This window comes from Monodelphis domestica, chromosome 1 (genome assembly GCF_027887165.1).
Source record: "Monodelphis domestica isolate mMonDom1 chromosome 1, mMonDom1.pri, whole genome shotgun sequence".
Classification (NCBI taxonomy): domain Eukaryota; kingdom Metazoa; phylum Chordata; class Mammalia; order Didelphimorphia; family Didelphidae; genus Monodelphis; species Monodelphis domestica.
The window spans coordinates 658,324,880-658,338,887 of NC_077227.1; the positions used below are offsets into that span (position 1 = coordinate 658,324,880).

Here is a 14,008-nt window from a genome sequence, read left to right on the forward strand (position 1 = left end):
TTTTAACTATTACAGTTCTAAAACTGTAAATCATTACCAACCATTGTTCCTGCAAAAGGCTTACCTAATCCCTTAGCCTATGTCATTTTCTCTATAAAATACTACCTGTGTAAAGATTAAAATTTAGGGGAGACTGAGGCAGGTAGAAATTAGTTTCTCTCTTCAAGGAGTATTATATTTTTAGAGGTTTATTGAAGATTAAGGATTAAAGAAAATACAGAATAAGAAAAAACATGTGCCTGGGCCAGAGGCCTAGACAAGATAACCTCACATCATGGAAGAGACGCCTCTGCTCCAAAGCAGAAGTCCAAAAGACAGCCCCAAAAGCCTTTGCAATCAGGTTAAATCCCTTCTCGATCTCGGCCCACCTCAGAATCCCGTGAGATTACAAAGCATTTTGGGGAAGTGGAGCAAGGGCTTGTGGGGATTGAAGTCCAGAGTTCGAGTCTATTTTTACACCTGAAATCAATAAACTTTGTCACTGATCAGCATGAGGCCTTGTGTCTGTGTACTTTGACCCTCCTGATCCCAACCACATTTCTCTTATTCTGTTCTGTAACCCACATATAACTTGACATGAATAAAATTATCACTTACTGTGTGCCAAACACAACATGCTAATAAGTTCTGGGGATATAAACACAAAAGTGAGGCAGTTCCTAGCCTTAAAGATTAAGATATATTAATCTGTGGGGGTGATAGCAAGAGAAGAGACTTTTGGTCTTAAGAGTCAGAGACTGAACTGATCCACAGGACAATTTGCTTTCCAGAAGCAAAAGTGTTCATTTGACTACTTTTCACAGAGTAAGAGGTAGAAGGCAGAGTGATGTGGGGGAGGGAAGGGTAGTTACTAAGAGTTGCAGCAAGGCAATGATAAAATGGCCAGGAGGGATGGATGGCTGGGATATGAAAAATAGTCTGATCAGGGTTTAGCGAGATGAGTTTATGCCCATTCACCCATCAAAACAGCTCAGCTTCCCAGCAAGAGTTCTTTTTTAATTGTTCTAAGAAGGGGGAGGGAAGAGCAGTTTCTAAAAGGGTGAATTTAGAGGGTACTGTTTCAGGTGGGATGCGTGTATCGAATGTGAAGCACTGTCTTGAGATCAGCTGAGTTTGCATTCACTTACCAATTAAGACAGATCAGCCATATGATAGAAGTTCCAAAGTGAATATGGCTTATTCCTTAAGGACTAACATACATTATCATATTAAAGAATTATTTAAAGGGTGAGAAAACTTGGGATCATCATGAGAACTGCCTTAAATGCCATTCTAGCCTATCTTCTTCCTCCTGGTCAGTTCACATGCATGCACGCTAGAGAGCACGAGAGAGCGAGAGAGTGAGAGTGTGTTCTGAATGAGCTGAATGGATTATTCATTTAGCCACATATAATCTGGTCAATAGGCATTCTTGCAGGGATCTAAAAAACACTATCCACAAGCAGAGGATAAACCGTGGGAGTAAAAACACCGAGGAAAAGCAACTGCTTGACTACAGGGGTGGAGGGGACATGACAGAGGAGAGACTCTGAATGAACACCCTAATGCAAATGCCAACAACATGGAAATGGGTTTGAATCAAGAACACATGTGATACCCAATGGAATCACGCGTGGGCTATGGGAGAGGTGGTGGGAGGGGGGAGGGAAGAAAAGAAAATGATCTTTGTTTCCAATGAATAGTGTTTGGAAATGACCAAATAAAAATTAAAAAAAACCAGGCATTCTTCATCTATGATCCTCTTGATTTTATGTGGTTAGGCCTACCTCTTTTCAAGGATTATGACCAAATGCAACCACCACAATGCCATCTGCAAAAAGGCATATATGGAGACCTTCACCGTCTAGTGGGAATTCCTCTTCCATCTGACTATATTGGCTATCTTTCCCTGATGATGGTGAGAGCACCTTTGGCAAAAATATATTTCCTTGTTTGCCTCTTGATATTAATGATGAGTTCTCTTGGTTATAGCCTTCATAGAATTTTACATGTGTGATGGGATGTGAAACATATTCAGAGCATCTCTGAAGGTATTTCCCAATATAAAGAGAAAAGGAAGCCTCTTTTTACAAGACTTATGATGGCATGTAATAAAGAACACTTTGAAGAGACTTTGGAAATAAGTAGTAATTCTGCAACTGATTCTGGTCAACTACCCACACATATTGAATAGAAGGCTCCAAATGGCAGTAGAAGCATTCAAAAAAGACTAGTGACAAGAACCTCAACCATTTTCTCTGTAGCTGAACTGGGTTCATTTGACTTAATTGCTGGCAACATCAGGTAAGAGATATTCTCAAGAATCAGAATCTATTCTGGGTTTTATAGACTAAGCATCAATGTCTAAGGAGTAAGGAATGATCCTTGAATTGAAGTACAGTGGTAGCTAAGATGAAGACTCATCCAAAGGTCATGCTCCATTTGAACATGAACTTGGCAAGACCAATGTTATATGAGAATTGAGCTTACTCTAAACCCACTCATTCCAGAGACCATGGTATGATAGGTAAATATGCCCCAAGGAATTAAAGGGAAATGCTTTTACTTATGTTATTTTTATGTCTTCAAAGTAAATGCCCCTTGGAAAAAAGCAAATTGATGTAAAGTGGTTAAATAAAATTGAGATGCTAGTCACTGGTGGTTAATAGGTGGGACTATAACTGTTGGGAGTTCAAGCCACTCTCATTAGAAAAAAAGACATCCTCAAGCCTCTCAGGATATCCCTAGAACCAAGTGTGGTAGAGGCATGGAGAGAGAGACAGGACTTGTAAGCCAAGATGCAAGAAACTGGGGACATGACCTGCCTGTCAATTGAGAAGAAGGTTCCAAACACAATGTTCCCAAGAGTTGGCAGTTGAGCTGACCAGGAGGAGGGGACTTGAAGTCACTCTCTGGCAGTTGAGGCTGGCTGAGGACCCTTGTTGGGCTGACTTGGTTTTGGGGGGCTCTCTGACCAAGAGAGAAACCTCTGCTCTCTCTGATATTTGACTGACCAACAGTTGGAGGAAAGCCAAGCTGAAGGAGAGACTTTTCTTGGTGGCTTTGTGAAGATGTTGTCCTCTATCTCTAACTGTCTCTCTGTCATAGTTTGTGAATGGACTGATTTCCATAACCCTCCTAAATTCTCCTTGTAGTTTAGGGATGCCCTTATCCCTCTTACCTCAGTTTCCCATCCTGTTATCCGAATAAACCCCTGACTTGAAAAGGAAAAGAAAAGAGTATCTTTATAGTTCACTCAGGGGGGAGGGAAGAAGCCAAAGGCTTCAAGAAGAACTGGGAGGTGAGGGAGGCAGGGAGGAGAGGGTTGGAGAAGGGAGGGAGTGAAAAGGAGGGGAGGTTAGATATACTGATCCATCAGCCATCAGTAGGGATCAGTAGGCAAACCCCAGAGCATTCCCCTTTAGAGCATTCCCCTGTAGCAACATCTCTGTGGCAGTATCTCAGTCTCTCTCTATCTCTGTAGTAACTCTAGCAATATTTCTCATCTACCCTGTTGTAACTAAGAACCATCAGCACTCTCTAGTCATAAGCCAGAGTATAGTCACTCACTGCAGCAACAAGAAATAGTGTCACACAGATCACCTTTTCTGCATCAACAAGTAATAGTTTCCACAGATTATCCTTTTCTATTTCAATTGGCACCCTTAGTCTGACTGTACCCAACAATCCCACAGGCAGGAAACATAGTAACTATGTTCAAACAAGTGGTTTTTAGTGTGGTGGTTTTGGCAGCCGTTGCCTGCTTTGGGGTTTACCATATTCTACATTATGTAGCAGGATAACCCATATAGTAGTGGATACTATAGAATACATTGGCAATGTTACAATGTCTGTTACAATTGCCATTTCAACATGAACTAGTTCTCTGGCAAGTCCTGGCACAAGTATACGTAATCTTTATGGCTGTGTTGCAGACTCTAACCCAAATGAAGAAAGTATTTAGATTCATGGTTCCCCTTAAGGCAGAGAAGGTTATGGCTGTTGATATCAACTTAGACAAGATGATTAAGGCTGTGTTTGAACAATTGATCAAGGAAAAAGGACTAGATCTAGTTATGGGCAAGGACAATGGGCAATCAGAGAATACACCTCAGGAAACTGAAGGTGGCAGTGGAAATGGAAACCAGGCTGCTAGTGACCCTTAGAAAATATGTCCTTTGAAGGCAGTCACTAAGCTGATAACTAATGCTGGGGTGATTCACTCAAAAGCCCATAGGCAATTCTCCACTCAGGAACTTGAGTCCATAAAGTCCCGTTTCCCAAAATTTGTGGACAATCCTTTTAAATCCCACAAGGAGCTTAAACGGGCATTCAGAATCTTTCATCCAGACTTCAAAGATGCTGAATTTCTTTTATCAGAACTGTTCAGCCCCCATGAACAAAGGAAATTTTTGGAGACAACTAGATCTGAGAGCAATTTGACCAGCCAGCCAACAGTAGACCAAAGAGGGGATATAGACTTTGCAAATCCAACAGGCATATCATACCTTAAAAGGTGCAGGGAGGACTTACTGCAGGACATCAAGCAATGCTGTTCTATGCCAAATGCATGGGCCAAGTTTGACAAAGTCAGGCAGGATAAAGGGGAACATCCTGCCACATACAGTCTAGTTTTGGAATATTGAGCCAGACCCTAATCACTAGGTATGATTTTGAGCTATGCATAGAAAATATCTTACTTTTTAGGTGGCATTTTGCTTTACTAAATCAAACTTTTTTTTAAAATGGGCAAACAAGAATAAGCACAGTGGGATCCTGTATGCTCAATATATCTGAATCAAATGTAGAATACAGAGATATGGTCTACTATAGACTATCTGTTTATGAGTGGAAGCAGGAGAGGGAAAGCTAAGAATAAGAACCTCTAGTTCTTCCACACTTTGGGCATCCTCCTCCTCCTTTTTACTACCTTCAGAAGGTCCCTCAACTCCTTCAAAATATCACTGCTTTCAAAAAGAAAAATAGCACTGCCTCCATTATAAACTTCTCCTATGGCCACGCTTAAGGCTAGTTCAGCTTAGAAACAACTCTAAGACAGAAGGGCAAGGGCTAGCAATTAGAGGTAAAATGACTTTTCCCAGGTCACACAGCTAGGAAGTGTCTTAGGACAGATTTGATTGTTGTCTTTTTCCTCAGTCATTTCTATGTCCCCCTCAAAAGTTAGCATTAATATGAGATTTTAAAATTTGCAAAGTGCTTTACAAACATTGTCTCATTTGAGACTCACAACAACCCTGGGAGGAAGGGGCAATCGTTATTCCTGGTTTACAGATAAGGAAACTGAGGCAGAAAGAGATTAAGTGATTTAAAAGTCACATTTGAACTCAGGTCTCTCCCAAGGCCCAGCAATCTACTCTCTGTACTACCAGTTACTTCTAAAAAGCAGAAGTGGTTACTGGGTCTGTATCCCAAAGATATAATAAAAAGGGGGAAAGGATCTAATTGTACAGAAATATTTATTGCTATTCTTTTTGTGGTGGCAAAGAATTAGAAATTATGGGAATGTCCATTAGATACTGGAGAATGGCTAAACAAATTGTGGCACATGTTGGTAATGGAATACTATTGTGCTATAAGGAATGATAAGCAGGATGACTTCAGAAAAAGCTGGAAAGAACTGTGGGAACTGATGCAGAGTGAAATAAGCAGAACTGGGAGAATACTGTATATAATAACAGCAATGTTGTACAATGATTATCTGTGAAAACTACACTCAGCAATGTAATGATCTGGGATAATCCTAAAAGATTTATATGACAGGGAATGCTATCCACAGCCAGAGAAAGAACTATTGGGATTCATCTTTCATATCAGTGTATCTTTGGTTTTAGTTTGGGGTTTTGGTTATATACGACTTTGCTCTTACACAATGAACAATAGGGAAGTGTTTTGCATGACAATAAAAATGTAAATAAAATATACTTATTTTAAAGGAAAAAAAAAAGCACAAGTGGTATTGGTGATGTCAAGTCCCATGTGGTATAACTCCCCAACTCTTTACAGAGAAGAGGCTTCTTCCAAACCCTATCAATGCTAGGACCTTCCTTCCACTGATTATTTCCAATTGATCTTATGTATAGCTTGTTTGTACATAGTAGTCTGTGTGTGGTCTTCCTCATTAGATTGTGAGCTCTTTAAGGGTACAGTTTGTATTTTGCCTTTTACAATACTTGAAATACAGTGAATGTTTAATAAATGCTTACTGACTAATAAAAGTTTATCATAAAATTTTTTCTAAGTGTGGCCTGGGCAAATCATTTTAACCTCCATTATCTGGTCTTTACCTCTCTTCTGCCTTGGAACCTATACTTAGTATTAATTTTAAGATGGAAGAAAAGGGTTAAGAAAAAGAGGAAATAGTTAATGGTGATTTACATTATTCCACTCATTTCCTTTTAACATTAAGAGTTGTCAGTGACATTAGATTTATTTTCACTGCACACCACACTTTCTTCTCATTTGTTTCCTTCTAGTTTCATATTAAATTTGAAAACTGCTATATGCCATTAACAGTCTGACCACACAGCTGATCCAAGGACTCTTACATCAATGTGTTGTTTTCTCTCAAAATATAATCAATTTTCTTTTTCTAGTACCTTTTTTTTTCTAGTACCTCCTAATTCTCTTCTCAAATAAGTATTCATGACATTTAGGCATCAGCTTCTCTATAGACAACAAATTATATTTTCTAACACATTTTTCATTATGTCCATTTTTTCCCATAAAAATCACAAACTATCAAAATATGTGTATACTGATTTAATTTGGAGATTTTTATCAAGTTCTTAGATTTTTCCCTACTTCTTTATCCTTTCAACAGTGGCCTAGAAATTTCAATTATTTAATGGTGGTCACTTACAGATATCTAACATGAGTTGCAATAAAAGATAAGTATATGTCTTATAAAATGATTTTTCTTGTTGCCTTTGGAGTCACAATAAAATAAACTCTGCTAACTCCTTTACCTTCCTCCAAGGATGGCATATGAACAATCTAAGTTGCAACTTCCTTTTTTGTACATGACCTTTCTACACATGTGTAATAGTACAAATAATCACATAACATCTACTTTATCCAAGTCTAAAGAATAACAGAATTGTGGGAATTCAAAGGGCTTCCTCTCACAATCAGGAAGATAATCAAAGAACCTTTGCCTTGTATTGCAAAAGAATTGTCACCAAAAAAGCATCTTTTTTTTTTTTAATATAAACACACAGAAGAAATCTTTTCAGTGGAACACCTGATCTAAGCTACTCTGTGTAATTTGTCATCAGTGTAATAGGCATGTTATTAGGAATAAAGATGCTAATCAGCAAACACTGAACAAGACTTCAGTATTCAGATCTTTTTGGCACACGAATATACAAAGAACTTAATATTCCACTTTGAGAAACAAAATCAATTAAATGAGAGTACACATGCTATTTGGAAAAATTATTTATAACCTTCACAAAATGCTCTTTAGCACTTATATTTCATGACAGCACTAAAGTACAAGTATAAATGTTATGCATAATAGCATATAGATTATATTATATACAAATACATCCACATATAGAGATAAGGACTAGCCCTATTAATTCAAAGGAACACCTTAGATGAGGAAATTTTCATACTAGTTGGTGAAAATCAACATCATCTGCAATTTATTAAGGGCTCTCCTAGAGCTATGTCTAGAGTGGCCTCTAAAGCAGTTACCTGCTAAGAGTCACATTGCCAGTTCATATTGTGTAATTAGGATTTGCTCCCCAGGGACTCTCTCCCAGCATCGTATCTACGTTACATGCTAATGTAGGGAGGATATATTTTTCTGTAGATCCTCCCTCTCGGGCTATTTCTACCTGATCGTGGCTGGGAAAGCTGGCTTTACACAGGTTTTTACTTTTGTCCTTTTATTTTTTCTACTTCAAGTGATTATTAAGAAATCTTTATAAAATATAATATTTGCAGTTTTTGGATATTAATTTTAATCTTACAATGCTGAGGTATAAAATAAAGCCAAATCTTCTCAGCCTTGAAGCCAGCTCTTCTCTCTACCCACTTCCTCACTTATCTCTATCCACATGCAGAATGAGGAATCTCTGCACATGAGCACATACTAGTACATTTTATTTCCAGAGAGAACACATCCCTCCCCATACATACCTTACTAGACATCTTTAGTGTATCAATTTCTTCCCTCTGTTTAGATAAGGTTTCATTCATACTGCAAAGATGGTCACTCATCATACTGAGCTGGTCCTCATAGCTCCTCTTAGTAGTTGTCAATTCATCCTAAATAGTCAAAGAAAAGAATTAAAAGCAGCTCTACTTTCAAAGCTCTGTTGTATTCTCTGCATTGAATTATTATAAAATTTTGGAGACCAAACTACCTATAAAGAGGCTTTGGTTGATAAGCATGCACACTAAGGTATGTAGCTCTTATGAAGCAAATAAGACAAAATATACCAACATAATTTTTTTGTGATTTTCAAAACGTTTAAATCTCTTTCAGCTAATCTTTAAATTCTGCCAATGCAAAATTTAAAGTTTTTCCATAAAGATTCATTTGTTCAATCTTATTTTCAAAATGTATGTTTTTTCTAAACATAGGACATATAGAGATGTCTCTTTCTGGCAATCCCCTGCTTCTGCTCCCCTGACTCAAAACAGCTTTTCCTTCCCACCTAGTTTCTCCTTATTCATGATCCATTCCCAAATAATATGATAACGATCAAAGCTAAAGTACTGGCCACAATACAATTTAATTCAACAAACATTTATCACTTTCTAAGTGCGAAACATACTGGGCTAAGTACTGGGTAATATAACAGGTGCTTACTGGATGCAAATAAGAAATCAAATAGTGAGGATTTTAGACCTGGTTGTTCTGAAGGGCACATTCTTGAAGCAGGAGTAAACTTTGAGCATAGGACACTACTGATTAGGTATGGATCAGGTAGAAGACATAGAGTAATGGCACCGAATAATCCCATTTGCCAACTCATCAAGTATTTGTGAGGCAGAGAAAGCATGAGGAAATCTAGCATATTAAATATTATTGAAGTAAAATGTCATGAGAGTAACAAATAACATGACCTCAATTTTTATTTAAACATTATTTAATTCAAACTACCTGGAAATGAGTTAGTAAACAAGCATTGTATCGCCACCATCCTTGATAACAGAAAAATTGATTTTTCTACCCATGAAATCCTAATAGAAAACACGGATTTAAATTATTTTGCTGACATTTCTGAACTTACCTGCAATCTGCTAATGTTCTGACTGGCTAATTTCATTTCTTCATTCAATGATTCTTTAGATTTTTCAGCTAAGGACAATCTTTTGGAGAGTGCTCGGCACTATCAATTTAGAAAATATTAAGTTAGAAGAAAGGTTTTGTTATTAATTTCAGCTTGAAGCAGAATTGACAACAAAAATTTAAATGCAAAAGTCTATTCTCATATAAAAGCCAATTCAATAAATATCTAGCACCTAATATGTGCCAAGTAGTAGAGATGCAAAAAGAGGCAAAAGACAATCCCTAAACTCAAGGAGTTCATAGCTTAATGAGGGAGACAACAGGCAAATAAAAACAGATGATGCAAGCTATTCACGAGATAAATAGGAAATAATTAACAGAGAAAAGGCACAAGAATTAAGAGAGTTTGGGAAAGTCTTCCTATAGAAGGTGGGATTTTAATCAAAATTTAAAGGAAGCTAGCATGGTTGGCAGTCAGAGTGGAGGAGGGACAATGTCCCAGGCATAATCAGTCAGAGGACACGTCCAGAGCTGAGACCTGGAGTGCTTTGTTCACAGAACAGTCACTGGATCAAAGAGGACAATTTGGGGAGAGAGACATAAGAAGACTGGAAAGGTAGGAGGGGACCAGGCTATGAAAGGCTTTGAATGCCAAACAGAATATTTTGTATATGCTCCTGGAGAAGCAAAAAAGTTTATCACCCAACATAAATGTTAAACTTGTTGGTGTCTTCACCACAACCAGGTGGTTTCTATTAATTACACAGCATCTGCTATTTGTTACTTATCATGCATAGGTCTGATTTGAACTCAGGGAAATGAGTCTCTAGGCAGGTAACTGTATCTACCACTAAGCTTCTTTTATATATACCTTCCAACCCTACCTCCCCAATAGTGGCTAAAGTTTCCAAATTGTAGAGTAGGGAAAAGAGTACTGTCATCTTTGGAAGTTAGAAATAGGATAGATAAGGGAGGACCTCAAAATTATCCACAATGATAAATGTGAGGTTTTCCCCCCTTGTAATCTGTGTATGTGTGTAATTTTAATTCTTATTAAAAAGGAAGGGAAATTGTTTAAAAATATTTTTAAGGACGAGATTTTTTCCAACATTTCCCATACCTCTTATTGTGATAATTTCTGATTTTCCCCAGATATTTCTAGGTGTTATGCTATACTTTTACAGGCAATTGAAAACTAGATTAATTTATAAGTATTTTCATTTTGTCTTGGAAAGTACCTGCATATAAAAATCACTATCAGACTTTCCAATGTTATCTAGCCATATAGGCTTTGTAATGCTGGTTATTCAAACCTAAGTTTCAAAATGATCATGAAAAGGGTTAGAAATACCTCAGTCCCTTAACTAAAAAACAAAGATGGTACCTAAACTGAAGGCTATAATTATTTGTTTGGTGCACAAAATAGCCAGTATGAACCATGTACATATACTGAAGCACAATTTTGACTTTACTGTCCCGGTCAATGTCATTATCTGTTTGCATTAGATTATTTGCATTATAGCAAATCCTAAAGAATTTAGGAAGATCCTAAACCAAAAAAAAAATCGAATCACTTTGCCAACTCACCTCAGCATGAAAATGCACTGATTTGCTATCAGCCAATTGAAGTTGGGAAGTAAGCTCCACTATCCTTGCCATATAATGATTTTTTATTAAATCTTCACGGGATTCAACATCTGGAACCTGGGGAAAAAGAAACATTCCTGAGATGACTCAGTATTAATGAAGGAGATAACTGCATGGCAATGATAAAAGATAAAAGACTTTCTATGCTTAGTGAAAAGATCAAATATACCCTCTCAATTTGCAACTGGATTTAACACTATGCAGCAAATCAGAATTTTCCTGCCCTTTGGACAAATTTCAGCAATTCAACCAGGAATGAATGGACAGGCCAAACAATCTCAAACTATCCAATGTCCAGCATCCTGCTAAGTGTCTTGAAATGGAATTGTAATTAAGGGCAAAGGAGCAAGAAATTCAATATTCCAATAGGCTTTTACCTGTTCCTAAGAAGCTTACTAAGGGGAAATGTAGATTGCCCTATTTAATTAATTTTTATAAGTAATACTGTGTTCAATTTGAAGAAATTTAGTATGCTACAGCACAATTAAATAGTAACTCAAATTCCAAAATTTGATTGCTTACCTAACAAGACACATTTTGGCAATTTTTATTATAAGGTATTCATTAACTCAAAAATTAGCATAAAGTCTAGCCATGGTTCACACAATGCTGAAAAAAAGCTAAACATATCAGACATAACCTTGAACAAAGAAGAGACAAATCATGCCCAAAGCACAAGTATCAGGATTAATTTACTTTATGTCATCATCAAATATTTATTGCATGTTCACTGAATACATAGTACTGTGCAAATGAGGACAATTTTTACAAGATGAAAACTAATAACCCTTGTACAACAACTCAGAAGGGATTTGTGTGGAAAGAGTTATTATACAAGCTCAGGCTATAGAAAGGGCCTCTCTGTGAAAAGCAAACTTACTAGAATTCTATACTTACAAGTGGAAATGAGGGAAGAGTGAGATGGACAAACCTTCTTTTTGAGAATAAGGCACAAAAAATAATCACAGAATTTTAGTTAGACTCCAAGCCATTTAAATGAAATTCATACCAAAAAATTAGATTCTTCTTCAATATACCTGATATTTCCTTCTGTTTAAATAAGATTAATGACAGGAAACTCACTACCTTTTAAGGAAGTCAATGAAACTACTGGACAATTCAATTGTTAGAAGCTTTTTCCTGAGATTATCTAAACTAAGAAATATAGCAAGGATTGTACTGTTCAGTTGTTCAGATGCCATATCAGGTGCATTCTGAGAGTTTTTAATGGGAGCATGAGAAGCCTGTTTCAGGTCCCTGGCAAGCTTTCCCAGGCTACTGAAAGCAAAAGGGAAAAACAAAAGACAGCATTTAAGATAAAGGAATAGTGTTTTTTACTAGATGGAATACACAGAAAGTGGGGAAGGGAAACATTTTCTACCTCAAATTTGAAAATGTTCCCTTTTGGCCTCTTGGTCTCAATTTCCTCATCTATAAAATAAGGTGAATGACTAGACAATCACTAGAGTTTCTTTCAGCTATAAAATTATGTGATCCTATTATTCATAGAATCCTCAAATTTCATAATTCATTCTATTGGACTTTCAAAGGAGAAACTTAATGTAGGTTTTCTCAAAATGTCGAAAGAGATATAATGTTCAGAACCTTTCATAGCGAATAGGATATTTCTCCATTCAATATTCAAGAATTTCATGGTATTATTTAGTATAATGATGATAGAGGCAAACTTTTTTGGTTTGTTTGGAAAGCAAGAGGCTAATCAAAGTTTATCCTTAACAGCCCTGCCACAACATTAAAGACTTCTGCAATGAAATACATAATCAGTTTGTTATTCATCTGAGAGCAAGACTACTAGTAAAGTGAATTAAACCTGCATTTTAAATAGTAATTTCCAAGGATACATTAAAATTAAAAATTCAAATGTGTAGATTTGACCAGTGTACCTTGGTTTAAACTCCTTATTTAATCTTGGAAAGAGACACTAAGCATATTGCTCACAAATATCCTGAAAGACTTTACTGATTTTTCATTGTGAATTTCAAATAATATGCACTAGAAAGAAGATATGAACAAGATGACTAATGAATGTAGCTGCTTGTCTCACATACTCAAAGCCTATGAGTTTATGGAAAAATGTTGGTTTGTAGCTTACTAAAATGCTAATTCAAATCACTTAACAAGGTAACTTCCAACAGAGCTGAACAGTTGAAATTGAATTGGGAGGGAAAAACTTATGAATCATTAATGAAAAAAAGAAAATTGGTTTCCCATTTATAAAAACTTCAGTAAAATGAAATGAGGTAAAGATTAAGAATTTCAAAGAATTGATTTACACCAATGTGCTGCCAGGTATTAGCTGAGAAATATGTAAGAACTGTCAACCACACAGTACCTCACTGTCTGATGTCACCACCAACATTCCAACCTAGAACATAAGAGAAAAAAATCATTTAGAATATGCTATAATTTTTTCTCTAAAGATTCAATGCACAATATTTTGTATGGTTGGGATATTTTCAATTTCTTATCCATATTCAATTTCAACTTGGGTCAGGAGTTTACTATTAGGCTGTAAGAACAGAATCAGATTTTCCTTGAATTCCTTAATTGCTGGGGACTTTGGGGGTAGCACAATTATATACATGGATAATTATTGTCATGACATAGTAGAGAATAAGCAATGACTTTTAACTGTACAGACTAGACTATCAAAATGCTTTAGGATTTTTAAATAAGTTAACACAGATTACTGGATTTCTAAGAATAGAAAAGGAAAGTTCAGCTACTTGGCTCTCACTTTTTACTTTTATATGCCTGAGCTGTCTAAAGAAAAAAGCAGAGTAGAAATGTTTGTAGTTCTCTGGTAAACATCATAACAAAGAACTCTGAACCAAAAACATTAGGAACAAAGAAAGGCTGTAGATAAGAGCTCCAAATAAAAGAGGTCAGAAGAAGAAAGGCCAAAATTTTTCCAGAGTTTTCATATGATACCAATATAATATATATTAATTTCTGTCAAATTTATATTAGCAAAAATTAAAATGTAGTTCCTAAATATATTGCTATTTCTTAACTTGGTGTCAGAAAAGGATTATGGTTTAAAAAGAAAATAGCAACATGACTAAATTAAAAATCCTCTTCACAACAGAAGTATGG

At 36.3% G+C, this 14,008-nt stretch overlaps 1 protein-coding gene across 2 annotated transcripts in view; it reads right to left on the reverse strand.

The window, feature by feature from the left end:
• The window catches only part of PPP1R21 (protein phosphatase 1 regulatory subunit 21), a 122,069-nt gene that overhangs the window by 13,265 nt on the left and 94,796 nt on the right, over positions 1-14,008 (reverse strand). For both annotated transcript variants that reach the window (XM_007476847.3, XM_056818723.1), the window contains exons 18-21: positions 13,245-13,277; positions 10,832-10,948; positions 9,246-9,344; positions 8,146-8,274 (exon numbers count right to left, since the gene is read on the reverse strand). In XM_007476847.3, the coding sequence (XP_007476909.1) occupies positions 8,146-8,274; positions 9,246-9,344; positions 10,832-10,948; positions 13,245-13,277 (378 nt within the window). The remainder of the gene's footprint in view (positions 1-8,145; positions 8,275-9,245; positions 9,345-10,831; positions 10,949-13,244; positions 13,278-14,008) is intronic.